The sequence below is a fragment of the Gorilla gorilla genome, chromosome 9, assembly GCF_029281585.2.
Source record: "Gorilla gorilla gorilla isolate KB3781 chromosome 9, NHGRI_mGorGor1-v2.1_pri, whole genome shotgun sequence".
Classification (NCBI taxonomy): Eukaryota; Metazoa; Chordata; class Mammalia; order Primates; family Hominidae; genus Gorilla; species Gorilla gorilla.
In genome coordinates, this window is record NC_073233.2 from 16,977,132 (window position 1) to 17,002,835 (window position 25,704).

Here is a 25,704-nt window from a genome sequence, read left to right on the forward strand (position 1 = left end):
GAGCTCAAGTCATCCACTTGCCTTGGCCTCCCAAAGTGCTGGGGTTACAGGCGTGAGCCACTGCCCAGCCAAGGCGAATCATTTTCTAAGCTCTCTCTTCCCCCCACTTCCCCAGTTCCCCCAACCTTACACCAAAATCAGGTTAGGTGCTCATTTTCTGCTGCATCATTCCCTTAGCAACCTACACTTCCTTACGATCCCACCCATCATGTTGTATTATAATAGGCTGCTTCCCATCTGTCTTTCCCACTAGACTGCAAGCTCCTTGAGTACATTCTATGTGCCTGGCCCTTGGTGATTAATTGCTGAAGGAATGAAAGAACAAAAGACTACAATGACATAGCCATTTCTACTTGCGAACTGCTCTTGAGCTTTGTTTTCTCTTCATCTTCAGGACTAACTTTAAATATCACTCTCCACCCATATGTTTAAGTCTACAGGTTTCTAGGCCCTTGATGAGTGAAGAGCAGTTCATTACGAAATGACCTTCAAGAACAAGGCTCAGCATTCTCTGAAATCTCATAAAGCAGTGTAACCAGCTCTCAAGTATCTTCCTGTGAACTAGCCACAGGGTATTTGATCTTATCCTTTGCTTAGCCAGTGCCCTTCCTGCTTTGTCACTGTATGCTTAGGAAAGGTGAAATCATTTTAATACGAAGCTGAATACAACAGTCTCCAAAGCAATGTATATTAAACTATAACACATTATTTCTCTTTCACGATATGGATAGGGCAGCTAGAATTGACTGTATTTGTGTATAGGACAGAAGATACGAAATCACTTTTACTCATATATTGTCTCATTGTTAGTCTGTTGGGAATCAAGTAAATTTTCCACTTTATATTTATTTATTTATTTATTTGTATTTTTAGTAGAGACAGGGTTTCACCATCTTGGCCAGGCGGTCTTGAACTCCTGACCTCGTGAACCACCCGCCTCAGCCTCCCAAACGGCTGGGATCACAGGTGTGAGCCACCGTGCCTGGCCATGTTTCCAGTTTTAAATGGAAATCACTTAACATCTTTGAGAAATCCAGAAGGGGAAGCTGTTGTTCATCCTGAACCCCTCTTCCTCTAAAGATGCCCTCACCTCTTTGCAACCATTCTTACATGGGTATATTCCCAACTGGCGAGTCAGCCCCAGTGTGCTTGACTTGCCTTAATCCCCACTCTGTCCATATCTCTCCAGGTTCTATAAACCACTGGAAAGGTGATGCCACTATTGATTGTCACCCATTGACACTCCTAATTTGGGGCTGCTGCTTATTGTCTCCAATTTTGTACCTCAGTTTCCCTTACCAAGGATAATTCATGTTTTCATGATTCCCACTGCCTTGGACAGAAGTGCTCAACTGGCCTGGCATAAGTTCTACAGAGTTCAGGCCCTCTCTGTCATGATTAAGAGTCTGTTGAAGAGATCTTCTGCCTTGAGTGGCTCTGCAGGCCTAGAGTTGGGAAAGGGGCTAGAGTTGAGGGTTCTCTGAAGTAGGGATCTGTGCACCCAAAGGGAAGGTTGGCAGGGAGAATTTTAGTGGGTTTCTCAGTCAGAGCATGAGGTGACCATTTCTGGAGAGATTCAGAGACCCTGGATGAGGTACTATGACTCTAGGGACTTGGTAAGTTTCTGTAAACTCGGTTACTTCCATGTGGTGGTGGTTGTGTTACCTCTTGACAATTTCCCTGTAGTGATCAAGAAAAGACAGAGAGAGAGACCCCAAGAGACCCTCTATAACACGAAGGACCTGTGAGCTTATGGGGGTGAGGTGGCAAAGAGAAGAAATGCTGGGCAAACTTCAAGACTAACAAATCACTGGGTGATAAGCCGATGGCTATACAGAATGAGAGATGTAGGAGGCAGGCTGAGTCTGGAGATGGGAGCTTGTCTGTACTGAAAAGGGTCCCAACATACAGGTTCCCTGCCAGATAGCAAGACTTTTCTAACAGCAAAGAAAAACAAAGGACTAAAGCTGTCTTGAGGCAAGGAAGAAGGAAGAATAAGGTATATGTTCTACCAAGTGAGAAAAGACACAAGGGGAAAATTCTGAGAGGCAGCAGGGGAAAATTCTGAGAGGCAGCAGGTGTGATCCAGATGTTTTTCAGCAAGCAAATGAAAGAATTTGAAAAGTAAGTTATAAACTCCTCTGAGTGCATAGAAACAGCCTGCCTTACTCTGGCTGAGGTTGAAAAGATCTGCAAATCGCATAGATGCCTAGAAAATCACAGAAACTGCTGGCTGCTAATCCAATATGCATTTTCCTTCCTACTTCCTAACAGCAACATGATTCTGTTCAGGAATTTACTCTTCTTCGTGGAGTCATTTTGCTTTATGGGAAGCTGACCCTCTCACCAACCCCAGGGAATAGTTTAATCCCATAATGACAATCCCTTTCCCAAAGTGATTCTTTTAGAAAGGGACTTCCTTCCAGATTTGTCAATGAGATAATAGAGAAGACTGGTGAAAGGCTTCTGGGTTTATTCCTAAGAAAGGAACATGGCATGAAACAGTCCGTTTCTTCCTCTAGGTATTGTCCTGTCTGGAGGGGATCCCAGGAACTACCAGCCATTTGCCACAATCCTGATGATGAAGTTAACATACAATGTGGCCAGAGGCAAGGAAGTTGTAGACTTGCTGAGCTAGAGCCCTGCTGTGCCATACCAGGAGCAGCTCTACCTCTGGACTTAATTAAGTCCCATTGAGTTGGGGCTTTCTTTTGTCTGTAGCCCAAAGAATCCCAATTGGCAGAGAAGGCTCCAGCCTTCTCTGGGCTCTCTAAGATTGGGTACACTTGGCCTCACTCAGGGCATCTTCCTGGTTCAAGAATTTTGCAAACAGGTTCTGAAATCTTTGTGGGTCTCAGACTCCCATTCATTTCCCTTAAAACTTAATTTGCTTTCCACTGCATTTTGGGGATAAAAATGGGAGGAAGGAAAGTAAAATGGGGAAAATTTCCTGAGAGATCCCTGAAGCCAAGAGGAAAATCGACAAACTTACTTTTCCAAAAGTGCAGGCAGTGCTGAAGTGACAGGTAGGCTGCCTTTCCCATTGGGTGATTCCGACTGAATGAAAAACAGAAGACAGAGAATTGAGGATGCGCTATGGAAGGAAGAAGCCAGAGCTGCTGGGTTTCTGATGATGCTGGGAGTGGGGCTGCTGCTTCTCCTCTTTCCTCCATGCCCCCACTTTCCAATCTTCATCTGAGCCCAGGACTTGGCCCTTTCCCTCAGGCCTTCCCTGTCCTCCTTTCCTCAGCGTTCCTTTCCTCTAGGGCACATGCAGCTTCCTCCTTTTCCTTCACCTCTGCTAAGTTTCCTTAAGTGAAGAGGAAAGTTTACATCTTGAGGCTCCATTCTGGAGAGGAGCCATCAGTTTTTCTCTGTCCTGTTTAGCAACTGTGACTGAACACCAGTGGGCCTCCTACAAATGCAGGTCTCAGGCTCCTTACAATAGATTCACACAAGCCCATCACTGTCCCTAGAGACATAGCTCCAGGTACAATTCTCAGGAGATGCAAATCACTACTGAAAGCTCAAACCGTCAGAAATTTCTTTACAATACGTTCCCCAGGATTTCCAGGTTGTGTTGTTGCAATGGATTTGGTTTAAGTAATGGTTCTCAATGTTGGCTGCACATTAGAATCACCTGGGGGAGGTTTTAAAAAAGTATGGATCCACTCCAGAATCTTGGTGTGGGGCCTGGGGCAATAATCGTTTAAAAGTACCCTGTGTGGTTTTTATTCTATGGCCCTGATTGCCAACCCCTAGTCTAAAGGAATATATATATTTGGAAAATAAATTTATGCTTTTAGGCAAAGTATGGGAAATAGATCTGTTAAAATACACTAACCAGTCCTCTCCAACATTCTTAAACATTTTTTTCAGGTTGTTTTATTTTAGTGGGTAATTTGGGAATTTAGGTTGATTTCATAGATGACTGAAATGCTTGAGGCAGGAAGCAGTGAATACCACTCACTGGTATTACATAGAGCTTGAATTTCCAATTGCTTACACAATCAAATTGTTTCCTTATAGGGTAGTGCTAGTCATAGGCAGGGGATAGAGAAACCACTGAAGAAAGAATTAGAATTAGCCAGATGCACAAAGGCCTGGGATACAGAAAATATTTTGTTATATCCAAACGTCTTTGTCTAAAAGAAATGGAAATGTACTTTTCCTGATTATTACTAATACATTCTTATTATAGAAATATAAAAAGGCATCAGGAAGAAAATAAAAATGAACTATTTTACCATTGCCTAGAGATAACCATTATTAGCTGTTTCACATATCTTCTACCAGAAATTTCTATGTCTACACACAGAAACACACTCTTTTAAAAAGTATAAAACAGGCCGGGCGCGGTGGCTCACGCCTGTAATCCCAGCACTTTGGGAGGCCGAGGCGGGTGGATCACGAGGTCAGGAGATCGAGACCATCCTGGCTAACACGGTGAAACCCCGTCTCTACTAAAAATACAAAAAATTAGCCGGGCGAGGTGGCGGGCGCCTGTAGTCCCAGCTACTCGGGAGGCTGAGGCAGGAGAATGGCGTGAACCCCGGGGGGCGGAGCCTGCAGTGAGCCGAGATCGCGCCACTGCACTCCAACCTGGGCGACAGCGAGACTCCGTCTCAAAAAAAAAAAAAAAAAAAGTACAAAACAGAATTATACTGTTTATACACTAGGTTTTGTATATTCTATTTTACTTGCTTTTGATTCATAATAAATTATGGATAATTCTACAGAAACCCCTTACAGGAATATCCATTTGCTTAACCAATCTCTTATTAGTGAACATGGAATTGTTTCCCACTTTTCATTATTATGAACAATGCTACAATGAACTGAGGCAGGAGAACAATGGGTTGAAGAACTCAGGCTGAGGAATCAGAGAACCTAGGGTTCAAAGCTGTTCTACCACCTATCACACGTTACAAACTTCAGCTACTTAAGCCCACTGCAGAGTAGAAAAAAATTGTAACCACCTTGGCAGATTGTGGTGTAAGCACAAAAAGAGTTATCATTTGCAAAGAACGCTGAGCTGCCAACACCATGCTAAGGGCAGTGGGACTTCCCAGAGTAGTGGAATACATGCAGCCTGGTGTATATTGAGTTTTTGAGCCTATCACTCAGATTCTATTCTGGAAATTTCCTCTCCTTGTTGACCCTGCCCCCATTTGGTCACCCTCCCTGCCCTAGGACTGAGTACGAAGGAAAGGTTATTCTACTATTCTGTGCTGGGAGGCAGACATTGTCATACTTACCAAGGCTGGTAAGGAGGGAATGGATGATGAGCTGGGAGTTTGGCCAGGCAGATTCAGGGCATTAAACTTAGGAACCACAGCAACGCTGACCCTCCGGCGAGGCATATTCTGCAGGAAGAGAAGTGACCAGGCTCACTGTCTTGGAGGTAGCAATAGCCATAGTTCAGAAGGGCTGGGAAAAAGCCTACTTATTTCTAATGCTGTAATGGCATTCACTGGATATTTTGGTTTTGCAGTAGCAATGATAGAATTGGTGTGGAGAGAGTGGCCAAAGTTGACCCAAATTTTCTGTTGTTGGTGAGTGAACGCTCAATCTGTTCTATTTTAGCTTATGAGATCTTGGAGATACAGAATGGAAATGACCCCACAGTCTCTGGGTAACACCCTGGAGACTGTATTCAAGCTGCCTGTAGCAATATGAAGGCTTATGATCATTTCATGTTCATTTAAGGGATGTATACATAGTTAAGGAAACCATGAGCAAGAAAGGTAAGATGTCAGAGGCTAAACTTGAGAGTGTGGAAAGCCGAATAGAAACTCTGTTCAGAGATTCTCTGGCATCCATGGATCCCAGAATGAATGATTGTTTGGGTGACCATGGAAAGTTCTGTCATACTCCTTCCAGGAGCCCTGGTATTCCTTGAACATGCATACCTTTCCCAGCGTGAGGGACATGGACCGTGCCGTGCGAGGGACCCCATCTTCTGCAGCAGGAGGGAGCAGAGAAGAGAACACAGGTAAGTTTCAGGCTAGGCACCAGCAGGAAACAGAAACTAGGCTATCGTATCCATGGGCCAGAACTGGCCCTCAAGGGATAGCCCAAGGGTCTGGGTGTTGGGGACACTGAGTTTGGCTCTTCATCCTTTGAGATGGGGCTGCAGAGTGGGGGCTTTTTTTGGACAAAACCTTTATCCTAACTCCCCTTCTCACTATAGGAAGCCCCAGTCTTGGACCTCTGATCTTTATCTGACCCCACTAAACACGCTCTGCATAACACCCTAGATAGTGTATGAAAACTACTCAGCAACACGAAGACTTATTGGGTTATTTCATGCTCGTTCAAGGATGTACAGTCAGAGAAACTATGAGCAAGGAAGGTGTGGTGCCGGTAAATAATGAAAACTTGCTAACAGAAGTAGTTTCAATATGTTACCTACCAAATGACTCAGAACAAAGGAAGCTACCACCCCAGGATTTTTCTTCTCCTTACTACATACATTAAGTGATATAACTCACGTAATATGTTTAGCTTCATACCTGGATAATCCTACCACCAGGAAACACCTGAGTATGTGCAGAGAAAGGTATTTGCTAGTTCAATTCAATTTGATTCAGTTTAACCAATATCATTTAGCCTGCATATCTCTCTCTTTCATATCCATATATTTTTGGTGAGTCTCTTGAAAAGCACATAGCTGTATGTGTTTTTTAAAAAAAAAATTTTTTTTTCTTTTGAGACAGTCTCACTCTGTCACGTAGGCTGGAGTGCAGTGGCACAATCTTGGCTCACTGCAACCTCCGGCTCCTGGGTTCATGTGATTCTCGTGCCTCAGCCTCCCAAGTAGCTGGGATTACAGATGTGTGCCACCACACCTGGTTAATTTTTGTATTTTTAGTAGAAACAGGGTTTCGCCATGTTGGCCAGGCTGGTCTCCAACTCCTGAGCTTAAAGTATCTACCCACCTCGGCCACCCAAAGTGCTAGAATTACAGGCATGAGCCACCACACCTGGCCTGTTTTTTTCATAATCTAATCTGAGATTCTCTATTAACCAATAGATTTATACTAGTTATAGTTCTTGTGATTAATATATTTGTATTTATTTCTACCATGTAATTTTATATTTTCTATTTATTTTGTTTTATTCATTGACTTTTTCTACCCCTCCTCCTACCTGACACTTTTGTTTGGAAATTATACATTCTATTTTTAACCTTTAGCATGTCCTCTTAACTTTTGAACATACTGAGTTTAAATTTAAAATTAAACAAGCTCTCTATTCTTTTCTTGAATAAATCTTAAAATAATAACCCTCACTCTTAATTATATCGCTTTCCAGGATTTTTATTTCACCTTGTGTTTGTATTCTTAAATTATTCATTATGTTTGTTGATTTCTACAGAGAGTGCTTATTTAGATTTACCCACATGTTTACAAATGTCTTGGTTGACTATTCTTTCTTGTATCCTACTTGTTTCTTTTGAGCTCAATTATTTTTAACTTTTATTTTAGGTTCAGGGTACATGTGCAGGTGCATTACATAAACTTGTCATGAAGATTTGTTGTACAGATTATTTCATCACCCAGGTATTAAGCCTAGTAGACAGCATTGATTTTTTTCTGCTCCTCTCCCTCCTCCTACTTTCCACCCTCAAGTAGGCCCTGGTACCTGTTGTTCCCTTGTTTGTGGCCATATGTACTCAATGTCTAGCTCCCACTTCTTAGTGAGAACATGCAGTATTTGGTTTTCTGTTCCTGTGTTAGTTTGCTAAGGATAAGGACCTCCAGCCCCACGCATGTTCCTGCAAAAGAGGTGATCTCATTCTTTTTTATGGCTGCATAGTATTCCATGGTGTATATGTACCACATTTTTCTTTATTCAATCTGTCATTGATGGGCATTTAGGTTGATTCCATGTCTTTGCTATTGTGAAAAGTGCTGCAATGAACATTTGTGAGCATGTGTTTGAGTTCAATTTCAATCTTCTTTAGGTACATCCTCTAGTTGTTCTTTCAGCGAGGGTCTATGAGAGGTAAACTTTCTCAATTGTCTCCAAATAGTCTTTACCAAGCCCTCAATCTTGCATGGTATCTTAGCCATCTGTGTTATCTCTAGATTGACAGTTATTTTCTCTTAGTTCTTTTAAGAGATTATTCCATTGGCTTCTTCTATTATTGCCATTGAGAATTGTCATTCCTTTGTAAGTAATCTTCTCTCTTTGATGACTTTTAAGATCTTCCCTTTGTCTTTACTGTTCTGCAGTTTCTCTTTGGTGTGTTTTTATTTTGCCTGCTTGGAATTCACTGTATTTTCTGAATCCAATGATTGATGACTTTCCTTAGTTCTAGAAAATCCTTAGCCATTCTTTCTTGGCATATTTTCTCTCCTTGGTTTTCCCCTTAAGGATGGCCTAATAAATGTATTTGGGACTTTCTCATTCTACATTCTATATCCCATATCTCAATGCTTCTTTCATAATTTTAATCAATTTATTTCTCTGAACTATACATTGGGTAACTTCCTCAAACCTATCTTCAAGTTAACTAATTTTTCTTCAACTGTGCCCAATTTGATTTAAATGTTATAATCAATCAGGATAAGCTAGGTTATACTAGTTTAATAGCATACTAATAATAAGCAACTCCAAAGTATTAGTGGCTGATAACAAGGAAGATGTGATTTGCTTATGCTACATGCTCATTTACTTCCAAGTCTGCAAGCTTGGTTCTGTGTTTCCTCACTCTGGACTCAGCCTAATACTGGCTTTCTACTATTCTGGAGCAATGATGGTTATCATGTTAGGAGGAAGAAACAGGGCAAATTGCATCCTAGTTCTTAAAGGCCTAGGTTCAGATGTGACATGTCCTTCTACTCATATTTCATTCACCAAAGCAAATCCCATGGCCTTGCCTTGTGACTTCAAGGGGATGGGTAAATGTGCCCAGAAGAAGGAGATCTGGAATAATGAAGAATAGCCTCAAATATAGTAACTACCACATCTAAACTCTTGAGTTTTTGATTTCTGTGACTTTATTCCTCATTTTGAGGAGTTCTATTTTATTCTTCTTTGATAACTGTATTCTTTTACTCTGTTTTTGATCCATTCTTTTATGTCTCCAATAATTTTTGTTTAAGTTAGAGACGGTCTCACTCTGTCATCCAGAATGAAGTGCAGTGGCATGATCACAGCTCACTGAAGCCTTGACTTCCTGGGCTCAAGCGATCCTCCCACCTTAGCCTCCTGATAAGCTAGAACTACAGGTGCCCACCACCACATCTGACTAATTGTTTTTTATTTTTATTTTTTGTGGAGATAGGGTCTCACTTTGTTGCCCAGGCTGGTCTCAACCTCCTGGCATCAAGCGATCCTTTCACCTTGGCCTCCCAAAGTGTTAGGATTACAGACGTGAGCCACTGTACCCAGCTACCTGTAACAATTTTAAGCTTATCTTAAAAAAAATTATCAGATCATTTTATTTTCCGAGGTTCTTAGGATATAATCGTATTGTTTTGTGTAACTGATGATTTTTGTTCATGATGAATTGTTTTCTTGTGTATTTTATAATTTTAAGTTGTGAAGTCATCTTCAGTGAGGCTTTATTAGAGGAATCCTGTGTGTCCAAATGCAAGGTCTGTCTCTCCAGAGTGCTTTTCTGCTTATTTCTAACATATCTTAGAGGCACCATCTTGCTGTTCTTTTCAAATCCTCTGCATATTGCATCATCACTGCTGTCACTTTGTGAGCATGTACTTTCCCTATGAGGAAGGAGAAAGTGTTTTTTCCTACTACAGTCCAGGGTGAAACAAATTTCCTTGTTTCTCTGCTAGTTGGTGATTATTATTTTTCCTTATCCAAATTCCATCTGAGGATATAGTCCTTGGACGGCCTTAACTTTCTGTGGGAATCTGTGTCAACTCTCTACCATAGGTGTTCCAGGCCTTGTCTCAGATCACAGGCAAGTGCAAAAGCTCAGCTCCCAGATAACCAAGGCTGACACTTGTCCCTAAGGAAGCTGCAGGGTCAGCTTGGTTTCAGTTCTCTTTTCTTTTCTTGTATCTGGGTATTTCAATTTATTTTCTTGTGGATTCAGCTATTTGGACAAAGGTTTGCTTTATTTTGTCCAGCAGAAATTTCTAAGTGCTTGTGGTCAAAAGATTTTCAAGTTTTCCAGTCAGCCAAAATAGCAGAACCAGAAAATATTCTTTACATGTGAAGAGTTCATATAAATTAGTAAACTACCAAGCTTACAAGTGGCAAAGGTCATAAATACAGAATTTTTAAAAGTAGAAATACAAATGTTCCATAAACATTTGGAAAGGCCGAGAAATACAATTAAAACAATAAGACAAGACACAATTGTGGCCTATCAAAGTCATGGATATTTACAAAAAGAAAGAACAAGAATTGTGTCAATGGCACGGTGAATTGAGTATTGTAACCCATTCAGTGAAAACATAAATGGGTTATCTGAAAATAATTTGCTTTAAGAGCCTTAAAAAATTTATTTCCCCTGAGCTAGTATTCATACTTCTAGAAATCTACACTAAGGAAATAATCTAAAATGCAGATAATTGGTAAATTTCATATTCAGAAAGAAACATGTTATTTTTAAAAAATGTATATCACCTTCCTTGAAATCAGGGATATTTTATTTACTGCAGTCTTCAAAATCCCAGGCATAGACAAAGATTGCAGAGGTTGTGTAAAGGCTTAAGACACAAGCACTATTAGGGAACAGTCATAGAGTATCTTATGGAAACACCTGCTGAGTGGTTACGGCCTCTCTGCCTAGCCCAAGCTGAGGTATAGCTTGGAAGAACTACTGGAGTGGAAACAAATATCAGAAAAACATGTACAGCTATCGTTGACCTTTCCTACGGTAAGCGTTTTCTCATCCTCCTAGAGTGAATGTGGGACTCTGTGGTGTATTCTCCTTGGAAGTCTCCTTTCTTCTGTCATAGCACTGGCTACACTGCCTTGACTTCCCAAAGGTTGGGAGCTCCTTTGGGTCTGTGACTGTGTGCCCTTTACCTCTATATTCCAGTATTATATAGGGCAAACCAAAGGTACTCAGTAAATGTCTGTAGAATGAACAAATGAGACTCATGGGTAACTGCTCATCCTATAAATCTTAGGTAAGGTGGTTTGCAGGAGGCCTTGTGCAGCAATAAATGCAGGAGTCCATGCATTAGGATTCCTTTGGCGGCAACTTCCTCAGCTTCCAACACTGACGGAAAATGGTTCGAGGCCTAGGTGCATGTGGGTCAGGAGCCTTGCTGACAGATCCAAAGCTGACAGTCTGGAGCATGTGTGCATGCTGCCTTTGGACTCTGGGACTCTGGGACATGTCACTGATATTCTCCAGGAAACTTGTGAAACCTCCTGTTTATAAAGGTTTCTCCATCTGTTATACTTTCTGTACTTTCCCTTCTGCAGCTCTTGGTAACACGGATGTTTGCATTCCACAGGGATTCCTGTTGCTAAAAGGTCTGTTTTCTCCTGCTAGCCACCCTCATCAGCCAGAGTTCAAACCCTGACAGTGCCCATGGAGAGATCTGGTCCAAGGCACCAATCTCTTCCTGCTGGACTGAGAAAGAGCCTCCTACTGTGTCTCTCTTTACCTCAGCTTTTGCACACCTCCAATATATTGTCCACTAAAGTCAGAATAATCTAAAAATAAAGCCGGATTGATTACATCATGTGGTATAAACTTACCAATGACTCCCCGTTGCCTAGAGGCTCAAATTGCTAGCATGGCCTGGCGTGTGGCCCTGGTCAACCAAGTCTCACTTTCAACCTGTCACTACCACACCCTGACACTGCCACTATGACAAACTGTTTGTTTCATCTTGTTTTCACCCCCAACCTCCATACCTTTGTCCATGCTGGTTTCTCCACTTGGGATGTATCTTCCTCTATTGACTGGAGAACTCCTATTTTTACTTTAAAACACCAACAAGATACCATCCCTCTTTGAAGGCTTCTTTGTCTCCCTTCAAGCATAATCAGGTGGGCCCTCCCCCGTGCTCCTATAGCAATTCGTATAGAACTTCTAAACAAGAGTATTTCTTTGAAACTTCTGTCTTACCCATGAGTCTGCTGTTTTTCTCCATAACATCTCCTTCAGCCAGACTCTCACTCCACCCTAACTGCCCAGGTTTCACCCCTCACCTGGACTGTTGCAAGAACATCTTCATGGGGTTTTCTATCCCTGCTTTGTCCCAGTAATGTAATTGCCACACCACAGTTAAAGGGAATCTTCTTAAACTACATATATGATCAAGTCATTTTCTTGATTAAAATCATTGGCTGGATCCCTAATGCCTTCCAGAATAAAGCCCAAATTCCTTAGCATGTGCTGCCTAAAAGGGGATCCCAAAGCACACAGACTGACAGGGTCTAGGGTCACTCTCAGACCCTGTAAGTCCAAGAGCTCTTGTAGCCCATGGGCTTTGTATCCATGGTCAGCCACTGTGATTTATTGCTTTGGGAGTTAGGAAGTCACTTTGGAAAGGCTCATGTTTCCTGGTTCCAGACTGCCCTGCCAGGCCCACTGAAGCAGCTGCTGGGAGGCCCCTGTGGGCAGCACTAGACAGGAGTGCTGCTCAACTGGAAATAAGTCTTGGGGCTGTTCTGACAGCTCTAAGCCTAGCCAAGAGCTCTTGGAAGTCCACTTTGTAGGGCCAAGATGGGGCAGGAGCCTAGGTCCTTACCAGAGGGGCCACAGCTGCGGCTTGAATTCTGATTTGCAAGCTTTTTAAACTCCATGAGCTCTGCATGGTCCTTCTCATACGTCCTCTTTAGATTCTCCACATACTGCATCATCACTTCCGTTGCTTTCGACATGCGCTTTTCCTGCAGGGAAGGAGCACATGAGTGCATGAGGCCATTGGAGGAAAGGCTCCGTTGGCACTTATTTGCGCTGACTTAGGGTCTGGGCTAGGAGAATCAAAAGGATACAGGGACAAGACTCTGCCCTCTGAAGAGTTTGCTGTCTGCCATGTGAGCTGAGAGGTGGACTCAGCACCTGCGCTTAGGGAGAATGAGAAAAGCACAGCCACCACACTGCAGGAGATGACAGGCAGAGGAGAGTTGTTTCTGCTTGCAGAGAACGGGTCAGGGGAGGCTTCATGGAGAGGGAATGCAGTGGATGTAGGATGTGAGCAGCATCTGGGCCCATAGACAAGGGCAGGAGGGACACAGCATTCAGGCCAGGGAACTCCAAGAGGAGTCTAGAGGCAGGGAAGCACAGGGCTTATATGTAGATGAGGTTTTATCCTCTGAATAAGAGTCCTCTGGAGAGTGAAGAAAGGCACGACGACAAATTATGCTGGGACAATCGACATAATAAACCAGGGCTGTCCAGAAAGCCCAGACACTACAGGTCCTCCTACCTATGTAGGAATCAGCAAGCAGTTGGGTCTATTTGTAAGTCTGGGTTGTGAAGGACCTCGAATGCTAGACAAAGGAATCTGAACTTATTCTGAAGGAAAAGGGAAGCCATTGAATATCTCCCTTAAAGTAAGAGAGTAACATAATCAGGTCATAGGTAGAGATGGGACTCAAGGGAGTGAGACTGGTGGCAGTGAGGGCAGCAGGTAAAAACAGGATGAAGCCTGACCTGGCCCAGTGGAGCCAGAGAGGAAGGCAAAGACTGAGGCATAGCAGCCAAGACGAGGGAGCCATTTGGAGAAGGGAGCAGATGGCGTGAGTGACAGGTGGACTGAGGCACATGTTTGGGAAGCCTGCACACAATGAGAACCATTTCTCTCTGCTCATACCCCAGTTAGATCCCTCAGAGGATCTAGCTCAGGCCCTGCCTGGCCACAGAGGGACACACCCAGTGGCTTCGCAGGAACAGGTCCCACAGCCATGCGTGGCTGAGACTAGCTACTTCCCTAGAGTCCTCCTGTGTTGCTGCTCCCAGCTGGAGTGACTTCCTGGGCACCACTGCTGAGTCAGATGTCCTTGTCCTGAAGGACACAGGGTGGGATGGCCCAGCGACAGGTCTTTCTTTTATTTAATAGGAACTGCTCAGGGCTGCACCACCCCAGGAACCTCCTCTCATGTAACCAGAGCAGCAGGACATAGATTCATGTCATAGCAACACAATAACAATACCCAAATGCTTTACAAGTATGGCAGCAACCCTCTATGGCAGATAATGTGACCATCCTCATTTTATACTTGAAAAGACTGAAGCAGAGAAACCTCAGTAAGGGGCCCAAGGTCACACAGCGAATGAAGGTTGGAGCCAGGATTAGAACTCGGGCAATGTGCTCCTGCTACAACATGGGGGGCCAGGGCGGGGCTCTATATGCTTCAGGACTTCAAAGTGGCCAACAGAGAGCCAGACCTGGGCCTGTGCCCCACTCCGCCACTAACGCTTTTACTTTCTGAGACTCTGCATCTTCATCTGGGAAACAGGATATTTATAGGGTTGCTGGGTGGATTTAATGAGACAAAGCAGGTTTTCCTAAAGTATGTTTTGTCAAATACTAGCTCCATGGGAGTTGAACAGGTATTTTTTGAGAAAAATAAAATGGAGAGCTGTGGGGGGAATTCTTCAGTTAAATACGTTTGGGAACTATGTAGGTAAAGTGAACCAGCCTTCTCCACCATAGGAGTTATCAAAGCCTTGATTAGGCCAATGTGTTAGAAATTTCCAAGAAAGAAAGATAGTATGCAGTAGTCCCCAAACTTGTGCGTCCACAGAAACCTTTTTCCACAAAGCACCTTGAGGGTTCAGTGATCTGCCAAAAATACTCTGAATAATACTGCAATGAACATAGGATGCCTGGCCCAGAGGAAGCCACCTTTAAGTGGTATCTGTAGTTGCCGCTGCTTGGGTGATTGCTCTACTTTACGTAGGTGGAACAGAGTTGGCAAGACTGGGGGCTGGAGAGACTCACCTGGCGGACGGCGCCTACCACCTCAGCTCGGCTGGAGAGGCGGGCAGCCAGGCGGTGCAGGACAGCGATGTCCTCCAGCAACTTCTGGTAGGTTTCCCGGTGCTCACAGTGGTGCCAGAGTGAAGCTGAGGACTGAACAGGAGTAGGAGCATCACCTGGGGTCCTCAAATAATGTTATGGACTAAATCAGCAGTCCCCAACCTTTTCGGCCTCAGGGACTGGTTTGGAAGACAATTTTTCCACAAACCTGGCGGGGGCGATGGTTTGGGGATGAAACTGTTCCACCTCTGATCATTAAATTCTTATAAGGAGGGTACAACCTAGATCCTTCGCATGCACAGTTTACAATAGGGTTCGTGACCCTATGGGAATCGAATGCTGCTGCTGATGTGACAGGCGGTGGAGCTCAGGAGGTCATGCTCTCAGGCAGCTCACCTCCTACTGTGCAGCCTGGTTCCTAACAGGCCGTGGTTTGGTACTGGTTTGCGGCCTGGCCCAGGGGTTGCGGACCACTGGGCTAAATGTCTGTGCCCCCTACAAAGTCATCTGCTGACTTTTGTGGGGACATATCCTAACTCCTCAATGTGATAGTGAAGTGGGGCCTGGGCGAGGTGATCAGGTGAGGAGAGTGGAGCCCCATGAATGGAATTAGTGCTCTTATAAAAGGGACCCCAGAGAGTTCTGTTCTCTTTCCACCATGTAAGATATAATGGAAAGGTGGTAGTCTGCAAGCCAGAGATGGCCCTCACCAGAACCCGACCATGCTGGTGCCCTGATCTTGGCCTTCCAGCCTCCAGAACTATGAGAAATAAATGTTTGCCATTTAAGCCACCCAGTCTAAGGCCCTTTGTTACAGCAACTCAAACTGACTAAGACACATACCAAGCCTAGACTCAGCTCTCATGAAAGCAGCTCTGGGCCCCATCCAGGCTGAGAGAAGTGGCCTCTGCGGGGCCTGGGCCACAGTTTCTTCTGGTGCTTGGAGAAGCCCAATGTGAACACGCTATCCCTGGCGCCTGAAAGGAGGAGTCATACCCAGGCCACCCTGCCCCCTTCTGAGAAGCTCCCAAGGCTTTGGAGGACCTGCCCACAGCCCTGAGGGAACCAGGCCTTTGGGATCTCTGCCTCAGTTCCCCCCAACTCTCTGAGGAACACTGTCAGAGTCTTGGCTCAATTTTTCACTTCAGGAGACTATACTTGGTACCTGAGAGAAGCATGACACCCTGTATGGCCCTTGGGGACAGTCTCTGCTCCAGGGATTCCTCACATCAGGCTCCACAATTACCGTAATGGAAGCTTTGAAGTTTTCCAGTTCTTTCTCAGTGTTCTCCTCTGTCAGGTTGCGTTCCCTTTCAGCCTGGTTAATTCTAGATTCCAGAGTGTAGCTGTCATTTCTAAAGGCCAAGGACAGTTGTACAAACACGTTCTGTTGGGAACAAGAGTGTGAGAGAGGTGCTAGGAGGAGTTATTGCAGAGGACAAGGCTGCAGGTGTTGTTCCTTGTATGAGCATTTTGCAACAGCCCCTGGAACAGCTGCCAAAGCAGCCATGTGCAAGTGAAATGCTCACTTCACAGGAAACCACAAAAAAGATGGTAAAGCAGTAACCCAAGGTCCATGCTAGGCCCTTCCCAGAACCGGAGGTCCAAATGTATTCTACCAAAAAATAAGAAGAGAATAACACTTTGCTTTTTCCTGAATTTTAAGAAAATAACATCCTGTATCTGGGTTTAGATAAACTCAGGCCAGTACAGCTAATTGTGTAAGCATCTGGATTTATGCTGGGATTTATTGCATGAGGGGTTTTGGAGATTTTGCATGAAAATACTGTATTGAAAGAAACTCCATGTGAGATTTAAGCATTGTTGACTTAAAGCAAACTTCAATCAGCATCTAGCCCAAGTATTCCAAATCCTGTATTGATAGAAGCTTTAAGTAGCTGCCAGGAGATTAAATAAGGCCAGGTATGATTCTGTTCGGTTAAGCTTTCTGGAATAAATGAATGTTTCATGCCAAAATTGCAGCCTGCATGAACAGACTTTGAAAAGATAATATTGGTCATACATGGAATTCCCAGAACAGTAGGAAACTACTAGGGAGAAGAAATAGACAGATGGACCTCACTCAGGAAGGAAGCAATGGTCTTCATTTTTACAGCCATCATCTGCCCTGAGTGGTAGCAGATTTATACCCTGCAGGGTTAGTAACAACAGGGGCTTCTGAAGTTCATGTAACATGGCCCATGGAAGGCAGTCATCTCCAGAAGAATTGAAGGTACAGAAGTGACCCAATGATGATGATGAAGGCAATATTGAAAACTACTCCTTATTGAGCATCTACTATATGCCAGCACTGCTTTTCATTCTACAAATTCATGTAATCTCACAATAACCCTCTGGGGTGGGAACTGTTATACATGTTTATGGGTAAAGAGGCCAAGACCAGAACGGTCATTAACTTGTTCAAGGTGACACGGAGTAACGGAGCCAGGATTTAACCTCAGACTGTCTGATTTGAAAGCCTGTTTTATTTCCACCATGCTGAGAGCTGTGTCCATATACATCTGCGGTCAGCATTTGGACATTAAACAAACCGCCCATGGCCCATCTTCACAAATGTCAGTGGGTAGGCTTAGAGCTCATAGCCCAGTGATAGAAATTTTCTGCCTTTCCCGGCCTTGGTCAAGTCTATGAATAATGCTCAATGCTTAATTTTCTATACCTTGATTATCCCCTTAACAGCAGTGTGACATAATGAGTTCTGAATTCAGTGAGAACACTTGGATCTAGGTCTTGGTTTTGCCAACTACAGTATCTAGAAACTTGGTGTGGTTATTTACTCACTCAGTTTTCTCCTTTGTGCTGATTCCTGCTCCACCTGCTTTTCAGAGCTGCTAGTTAGGATCAGCTGAAAGGATGGCTATGTGTGTGTTATAGACTGCAAGTGCAATGCCTGTGTGCAAGTTATAGATACTATCTGTGGTAGATACTTCAGACTGTCTGTCTTCCTCTGCTTATCTGGTCCACATCAGCAGTTCTCACTGTCTCACCTCTGATAAGTTCTCTTTGTCCACTACAGAATGAAATGCAGATTCCCCTCAGCTCACTCACAACCCCGCTGGGACAAGGAGGCCCCAGTGAGGAATCCCGGAAGGCTGGATTGCTGACAGCACAGCTTCCCGGCTCCGCTGAGCTGGCATTCTTGTAGCTGAAACCCTGAGGAGGCCAGCCCCCTTTTCCACTAAACTAAAGCTTAGAACTTGAAATCTGACCATTTTTCAGTAATTTTGAAATAAATTTGATTCAATTCTGCAGACTCCCAGTTGGTTTTGTGTATCTAAGTCGTACATTTAAAGAATATAAACAATCCTTACAGGAATGTAAAATTTCCAACTACCTTCTCCCTTTTGCCCAAATTTGTCAAAATCTTCCATGAACGGACGTGGGAATGGGGATCTCATGGTTCAAGAGGGCTGGTCATGAATGTTCACATTACCCCACAGTCACTCTTTCTCATTTTTGTCTAAAAATGTCAGAGCTAGAGTCTGGAGGAAGAAATGTTTTGAATAAGCCCAGTCAAGCACGGGCACTAAATTTCATAACACACTTGAGTCACTTACCTCAACTTCCTTTTCAGTGAGTGGAGGGGCACTGTGAAAAAGAAAACACACAATTGAACTGTATGCAACCTAGTCAATAGACCCAAAGGTGACTCTGAATGACCAGCAGACCATGTGTTTCCAGGGGTGGAGTAAGCTGTGTTGGTGAGAAGGAAAAGATGCAATGTCCCCTTGCCTGTGCTCTGTCACCTGTGAGATACTGACTCTTACGGCACTATGACTATCTCTGTGACTTTGGACAAGTTATTTAATCTCTCTAAGCCCCAGCGTGCTCATCTGCAAAACGGGAATCATATCACCTACCTTGCAGAGGTATTATAAGCACTATATGTACTCATGTATGTATGTGTATGTGTTTGTATGCATAAATATATGGCATCCACACTCAGTGGGCTCTCGGGAAATGTGACCTTGAACTCATAGCCTTGCTGTGAGAAATAAGAAAATGCATGTGATAAGGACTTTATAACTCATACACATCTAAGTTGCCATTATAATTGTTCTGGGGATATCCACACAGGTCTGCAAAGCCTCACCCTCCTCTGTCTCTGAGGGCTGTGACAAAGGTGCATGCGGGTCAGAGAATAAATGGTAGGAGAGAGTGACCAGGGTTCTTCTCCACAGCAAGAACTTCTGATGGCTAGAATCACAGAGTGGCAAGAAAGCCCCAGCCGACACAGAGGCATCCTTTTGAGCGGCTCCTCGTCTGTGGCGTTCCCACAGCCAGGGCTCTCTAGCCATAGGCAGTCCCTGCATCTGCATGTCCACTCGATGCTGCTGTGGCTGCTGCTCTTGCTGGTAACTAAAGCTGGCCCCATCTGAAGTCCACACAATGTAAATAATGCACAGGCCCTTTCCTGTGCTGGGGCGGGGAGGCCTGGGAGGGGTCCTACCAGCGTCACAGAACTTGGCAACAGAGCATGCCATCAATAAGCTTCTCAGGAAACACAGCTTCCTCTCTTGAACGGGTGTGAAGGGACCCCAAGAGCAAAGGTAGGGGTCAGCCATCTCTGCAGGGGGCTGGTTCTCACCCCTAGAGAATGATATGAGTGCCTTCCTGTCAGGATGAGAAGACCCCATGGCCATGAAGTCAGCAGAGTCCAGAACACGGGACAAACAGCTGCAGGGATGTTTGACACTTACAGTCCTTGTCACAACCCCACCCATCAGGCCCTTGCCTTAACTGTCATCTACAGCATACACATATGATTTAAATGATTTGGCAAAACTTGCCAAGTTTGTTTCTGACTCCTGGGTTTGTTGGGATATTATGTGAAATGTACATATTTTCATAAATTATAAACCAAACATTTTTCTATTTCAATGACTCACATTCTGCTTTTTTGCTATAGAACACACCCACCTTATTTTTATTTTATTTATTTATTTTTGGGGACAGGGTCTCGCTCTGCTGCCCAGGCTGGAGTGCAGTGGCAGGATCACTGCAGAGGTGGCTTACTACAGCCTTGAACTCCTGGGTTCAAGCAATCCTCCTGCCTCAGCCACCAGTGTAGCTGGGACTATGGGTGCATGCCACTATACCTGGCTAATTTTTTATTTTTATTTTTTGTAGAAACAGAGTTTCACTCTGTTTTCCAGGCTGGTCTTAAACTCTTGGCCTCAAGCGATCCTCTTGCCTTGAGCCTACAAAGTGCTAGGATTACAGGTGTATGAGCCACCACACCCAGTTAGAACATACCCACCTTAAAAAAAAGTGGGGGTCTGGGGGGAAACTCTGAGGACTCAGAGAAGTATGATTTAGGCAGAGAAGCCACATGGTATGTCTGGTGTCTGATGCAGATAACTGTGCCTTACAAATGGGCATAGGTACCCGGGGGCAGAGCTGTGAGCCTCTAAAAGGACACAGCATCTTTTTTAAGTGACTATTTGTATATCTTCTCTGAAGAAATGTCTATTTAAATCCTTTCTCCATTTTGAAAGATTGGTTATTTATCTTTTTATTGAGTGTAAGACTTCTTTATATGCTCTAGAAACAAGTTCCTTTTCAGATAAGTGATTTGCAAATATTTCATTCTGTGGGTTGCCTTTCACTTTCTTGACACTGTTTGCAGCACAGAAGTTTTTATTTTGAGGAAGTACTATTTATTTTTAAAATCTTGTCTCTTGTGTTTTTGGTGCCGTATCTAAAAAACCCAAAGACATGAAGATTTACTTATATTTTTTCTTTGAAGAGTCTTATAGTGTTCTCTCTGACATTTAGGTCTATGATCCATTATGAGTTAATTTGTGTGTTTTGTGTGAGGTAGGGGTCCAACTTCACTCTTTTGTATGTGGCTATCCAGTTGTCCCAGCACCGTTTGTTAAAATTACAATTTTTTTTCCTCTGTAAATCTTACCAAAACCCTTGCATGAGTGGCTTTTTGTCATTTGTTATTTGCACATCTCAAATTATTACTTTATCACAGAGGCCTTTCCTTGACCTCCTACCCAATGCCCCACTCTCATGTCATTCTCTAGATATGCCCTATTTTATGGTCTTTCTACCAACTTTACTCTTTCAAATCATTCATTTGGTTACTTAAATGTTATTTGTGCTTTGGGAGGCCGAGGTAGAAGGATCACTTGAGGCCAGGAGTTCAAGATTATCTTGGGCAACATAGCAAGACCCTATCTCTACAAAAAAAATTTGAAAACTTAACTAGTCATGGGTAAATGGTGTATCTGGGATCGAAACCCATGTCTCCTGGCTCAAAGCCCATTCTCTGCTGCCATGAGCTTCTGGTGACCCTTATGCCTTCATGAACTGTGCTCACCTAAGAACCCCACCTGGCCTTTGAGTTGAAAACACCCAGCCTGGCCTTTCATTATTCTTTTTGTTTCGAATGCATTATCCCTATCTAGACAATTGGACTTTGGCCCTTCTGGGTTCAAGAATTAAGACTGGTGTTCCTCTGTGTCCCACCTAGAATCCAACACAGGGGCCACTCGGTACAGGGTCTTCTGTAACCCACATCCTGATTTTACCTTCCAGGGAGACTCTTGTGGACCCGCAGTTTGCGCAGCAGCACATCAGAAATATTAGGCATGACATCTAAGCCACTCTTTGACTCTTCTTCCTCAATAGCTGGGGAGAGTTCAGAAGGAAGCCCTGAAAAAAAAGTGCTTACTTATAAAATGTCTCTTTGAAATCACAGTAGTACTGTTGGCAGCTAGCTTCAGGAGCTTTGACATTTATAAGTATCTAGTTCTATGTTAAGGGCTTTTTAATTGTTATCTTACATTATTCTCACAATGAGCTAGAACTTAGTCATCCCATTTTACATGTAGATAAGCCAAGGCTCAGCAAGGTTAAGTCACTTGCTCAAGATTACAGAACTAGCAAATGGCATGGCCAGACTTCAAGGTCTACCTGCTTCAAATGTTATGTTCTTCCCTTTGCTTCCCACAGTATTAAGCTGGCAATTGGAAGCTCGTTGGCTCTTTGGCTATAATGTTTGGGAAGAAAACCTGCTCCTTGGCAGGCTTCTCAGGAGACCTGTTGTTCAATTATTCCTCCTTGGACAAATTAAAATGTTCTATATTATGTATCCTACTTAGAAATTAGCATCTGATTCCATACCCCATAGATAAGAGATTTTCCAGAGTAAACCTAAGGTTGCTAGATCTTTTACAGATCTCAGAAACATAAATGCCTCCTAGTCAACAGAGACAATGAACAGCTTTTTGTTTTTTAAACTTCTAAAACTATCTTGGGTCTGTGCTTTGAAGACAGAATGAACAAACCAAGTATTCTCTTTTCCATAAATCTTTCTCCTGTTTGAAAACAGCTCCTGTGCCTCTCTAAAGCTTCTCTTCTCCAGACTCTAGCTCCATTTTTCCAACAAGCTCACTGTGCTCCACTGTGGCCCGTGGTCTCCAGATACCATCCCATTCGTGCACACATTCTGGTTTGTTGCTGTTACAGAGGCCCAGATGTTCTCTAACAAGATCTTAGCACAGGAGGACTTTGGTAAATGTCCCTGGCATTGATGTTTGTTATTCATGCAGCATAGATTTTGTGTGCCTGACTACGGGCTTACAGTACACTTAGCATTAAGCAAAACTCTCAACCTCTTTAGTTGACCCAAATCAGTTATCCTCATCCTGTATAATGGTTACTTTCCATTTGCATGTAGAACTTCATATTTATCCATGTTTTACTCTTTCTCATGGATTTTAACCTGGTAGCTTTCCAATCTGCTCAATCATTTTCCAGGATCCTAGGCTAGGCTAGAGACCAGGACTATAGGCATAGTTGTAGCCACCTGAAGAGTTAAGACTGGGAATCATGTGAATAGAAAGAAGTCTCACCAAAGGAGACCATGAAGAGACAAGAGGCTATCTAGTTTGGCTCAAGGTAAAATATGTTTAAATGCTTTGAGCTTGCCAGTAAGAGAATGGTAGGCATGGATTCCTTGGTACTCAAGGTATCCAAGTAAGCTGGAGGATCATCTGTCAGAGATGGGTCAGTCGGCAATTCTTCTTTGGATATGAGATTCAACTAGAAGTTCTCTTAGCTACCTGTTACCTCTCTGGTTCTGTCCTGGTATTTATAGCTCTCTGACAAGGTTTCTGTGGTAAACCTTGTGGCACCCCTGGCATCATTCTACCTTTATGTATGTATCCCTACCACACTCAACAGAGAGTCAACTGAGTAGCAAGCTCCTGAGATATCTATAGGATGATTGAAACATATGAGGTCTAATAATCAAGTGAAATCCATACCAGGGTTTTTGCCTAGAAAAGTTTCCCAAAATGGTGCTTGAAGAGTAATGCCAGAATTGGTGGATTCTAGGAACCAACCACCTTCCTCCTGAATTCAACCAAATTAACAAAAAAAATTTCAGAACAAATAAAAAATACACAAGAAACTCTAAGATACAAGAAAAGGCAATAGTCTTTAAAAATAGTGACTAGAGAAAGAATAAAAATTACTAGGAATAAATGTAGAGCTTCCACCCATGATAACCCTTTCTTCTTCTCCAAAGAATCAGTACTGAAAGGAAGATGCGAGAGAAAAAATTCTTACAAAGAGTTCAATACCACAGAATAGAGAGGGAAAGGGATGGAGGGGGCAAGTAGGCAGTTGTCAGAGGAGATTCAGAAAGTTTCCCTAGAATAGAAGGTTCTCCATTCCATCTTACCAGCATTTCGAAGAGAGAAAAAACTGCCTGGGCTGCCTGCCATTTTGCTTTTCTTACTGATGAGAAGAAGAGAGGAAAGGCAGAATGATCGCACAGAGCACAGAGTGGATTTTCTTGAATGATATGAAGGGATTTACAAGGAAGGAAGACTAACGGTAAAGTAAATAAAACACGTCCCTCTGAAGGAGTGAATGGCAGGAGACACATGGAAAGCCCCAACCACCATGTTCTCCCCCGACTCCTGAAAAACAGTGGCTAAACTCCTTGGATTTGTCGTTTTTTCCTTCCTTTCTTAGCAGAGTAGCCGTTGGGAAGCATTGGGTCAAGTCTGGAAAAGAAACCTACGGACAGCTTGTCTCTACAATTCCAACCTAAATTGGTGAAACAATCTGAAACCCACTACTAACCACCTCCAAAGGAATAAGATATGCCCCTGATTTGGTATGACAAACTCATGTTTTGGACTATGAACAGAGTTACGGAAAAAGAGAAGAAACCAATTCTACAAACAGCTCTATCTTAACTTCCCCTTTTCCCCACCACCTAAGCAGTAACAAAACAAACACAAAATATACCATCCTCAACTAAAGCACTAAAGGGAAGGCTAAGAGATCCCAGCTAAGGTAGGAAGGAGTCAACAAAAACTGACCTACAATACAATATATCTAGGGAAAGGGAATCAAGGTAGAAATATACAAATCAGAAAGAAATAAAAGGAAAACAGATGGCATGGCAACTATACAAAAATACTATAGACAAAAGAGGAAGGAAGGTAGAAAGGAAGGAAAAGGGAAACGTGCAAGAGACAGATGTCAGGATGGAAACATAGTTGCAAGAAACACATCAAAAAATGCAAAAGTATGCTTCTGTGCAAAATATATACCATAAATACTTTGACTCTAGAAAAAATAAGAACCTGAAAAAAAATTAAGAAATTAGAGTTGGGATGAGAAGATCATGCAAAGATGGAAGATGATTGCTATTTAAGGAAACAAATTAAAGACCAAAATAAAAGGACTAATCAAGAAATTGGGAAATATACAACCAACCAATTTATTGGAAAAATGAAGGAATAAAGCAGATATAGCTTCAAACTGAATTAGAGGAGGGTGGTAGAGATTGAGTAATCATAATGAATGCAAAGAAGGAAAGAAAGATTGAAGTATATGGAGATAAAATAATGGACCTGGAGTTGAGACTTTGATGACCAATCTATGCATTATGTTGTCTCCGAAGTAGTGAACAAAACAAATGGAACAAAGGACATATTCAAAGATATAACAGAAGAAAAATGTTCCTCACTTGAGGGGAAAGTTGAACCCTTCAGGTTGACAGACCACATCATGTTAAAAAATATATTTAAATGCTTCATACAAAAAAAAAAAAACCCAGACATCTACATGGGAAAGTGAAGATTAAGAGGTGCTGGAAATCAGCTGGTCCCAGCTTTCTCCATAACTTTAAATACAGGGGAGCAACATCTACGCAGTTCCAAGGAAAACAGTCAACCAAGAATTTTGTAACCACACAAGCTGTCCTTCAAGAATAAGACAAAATTTTCAAACGTGATAGAACTCGGGGAACACAGCACCTCTGAACTCTTTCAGGAAAATTGTTGGAAAACAAAATCCAGCTAAACAAGACATAAATCAGAATAAATTTGGGAAAGGGACCAGTGGTGAACATGAAATCTTTTTACATTTAAGTCTAAGGCTAAATAACTGTGGAAACCATGGTTACAGAATATGGAATGTAAATGTTATAACCTTAATGATGTACAAAGAAGAATTCAAGATGTGTAGAGGTAGAAATGGAAATGTAGGAAGAAACGTGAAGGTGGGAAGATATTCGGCCATTCTCATCTTTTCCTGCAGGAAGTCAGTAGGTACCATTGTAGTGACTAAATGTTCTTATCTTCCGTATTCTTGATGTTCTGTCACTTGGTGCCTTAATCCTGGAGTGACAGCCCCTCTCAAGGCTAGCTAATTCCTAGAAACAACTCTCCTTCAAGTGTGTCTTTGAAATACAAACCAGCCAATCCAGAACCCACAC

The 25,704-nt window shown here is 43.0% G+C and overlaps 1 protein-coding gene and 2 long non-coding RNA genes across 14 annotated transcripts in view; 2 read left to right on the forward strand and 1 right to left on the reverse strand.

Annotated features, from left to right (window-relative positions):
- LOC129525359 (uncharacterized) overlaps positions 1-25,704 on the forward strand; it is a 110,286-nt gene that overhangs the window by 47,014 nt on the left and 37,568 nt on the right. The window lies entirely within an intron of this gene.
- Positions 1-25,704, reverse strand: part of IRAG1 (inositol 1,4,5-triphosphate receptor associated 1) — a 157,732-nt gene that overhangs the window by 17,235 nt on the left and 114,793 nt on the right. For all 12 annotated transcript variants that reach the window (XM_055355434.2, XM_055355437.2, XM_055355436.2 and 9 more), the window contains 8 exons: positions 21,494-21,617; positions 18,509-18,539; positions 16,177-16,317; positions 14,892-15,023; positions 12,693-12,834; positions 5,913-5,962; positions 5,259-5,366; positions 2,993-3,057 (listed from right to left, as the gene is read on the reverse strand). In XM_055355434.2, coding sequence (XP_055211409.1) covers positions 2,993-3,057; positions 5,259-5,366; positions 5,913-5,962; positions 12,693-12,834; positions 14,892-15,023; positions 16,177-16,317; positions 18,509-18,539; positions 21,494-21,617 — 793 coding nt within the window. The remainder of the gene's footprint in view (positions 1-2,992; positions 3,058-5,258; positions 5,367-5,912; positions 5,963-12,692; positions 12,835-14,891; positions 15,024-16,176; positions 16,318-18,508; positions 18,540-21,493; positions 21,618-25,704) is intronic.
- Positions 1,715-14,878, forward strand: LOC134759275 (uncharacterized). The gene is made up of 3 exons (XR_010135360.1): positions 1,715-2,124; positions 5,884-5,995; positions 14,851-14,878. It is a non-coding gene; the product is annotated as an uncharacterized lncRNA (long non-coding RNA).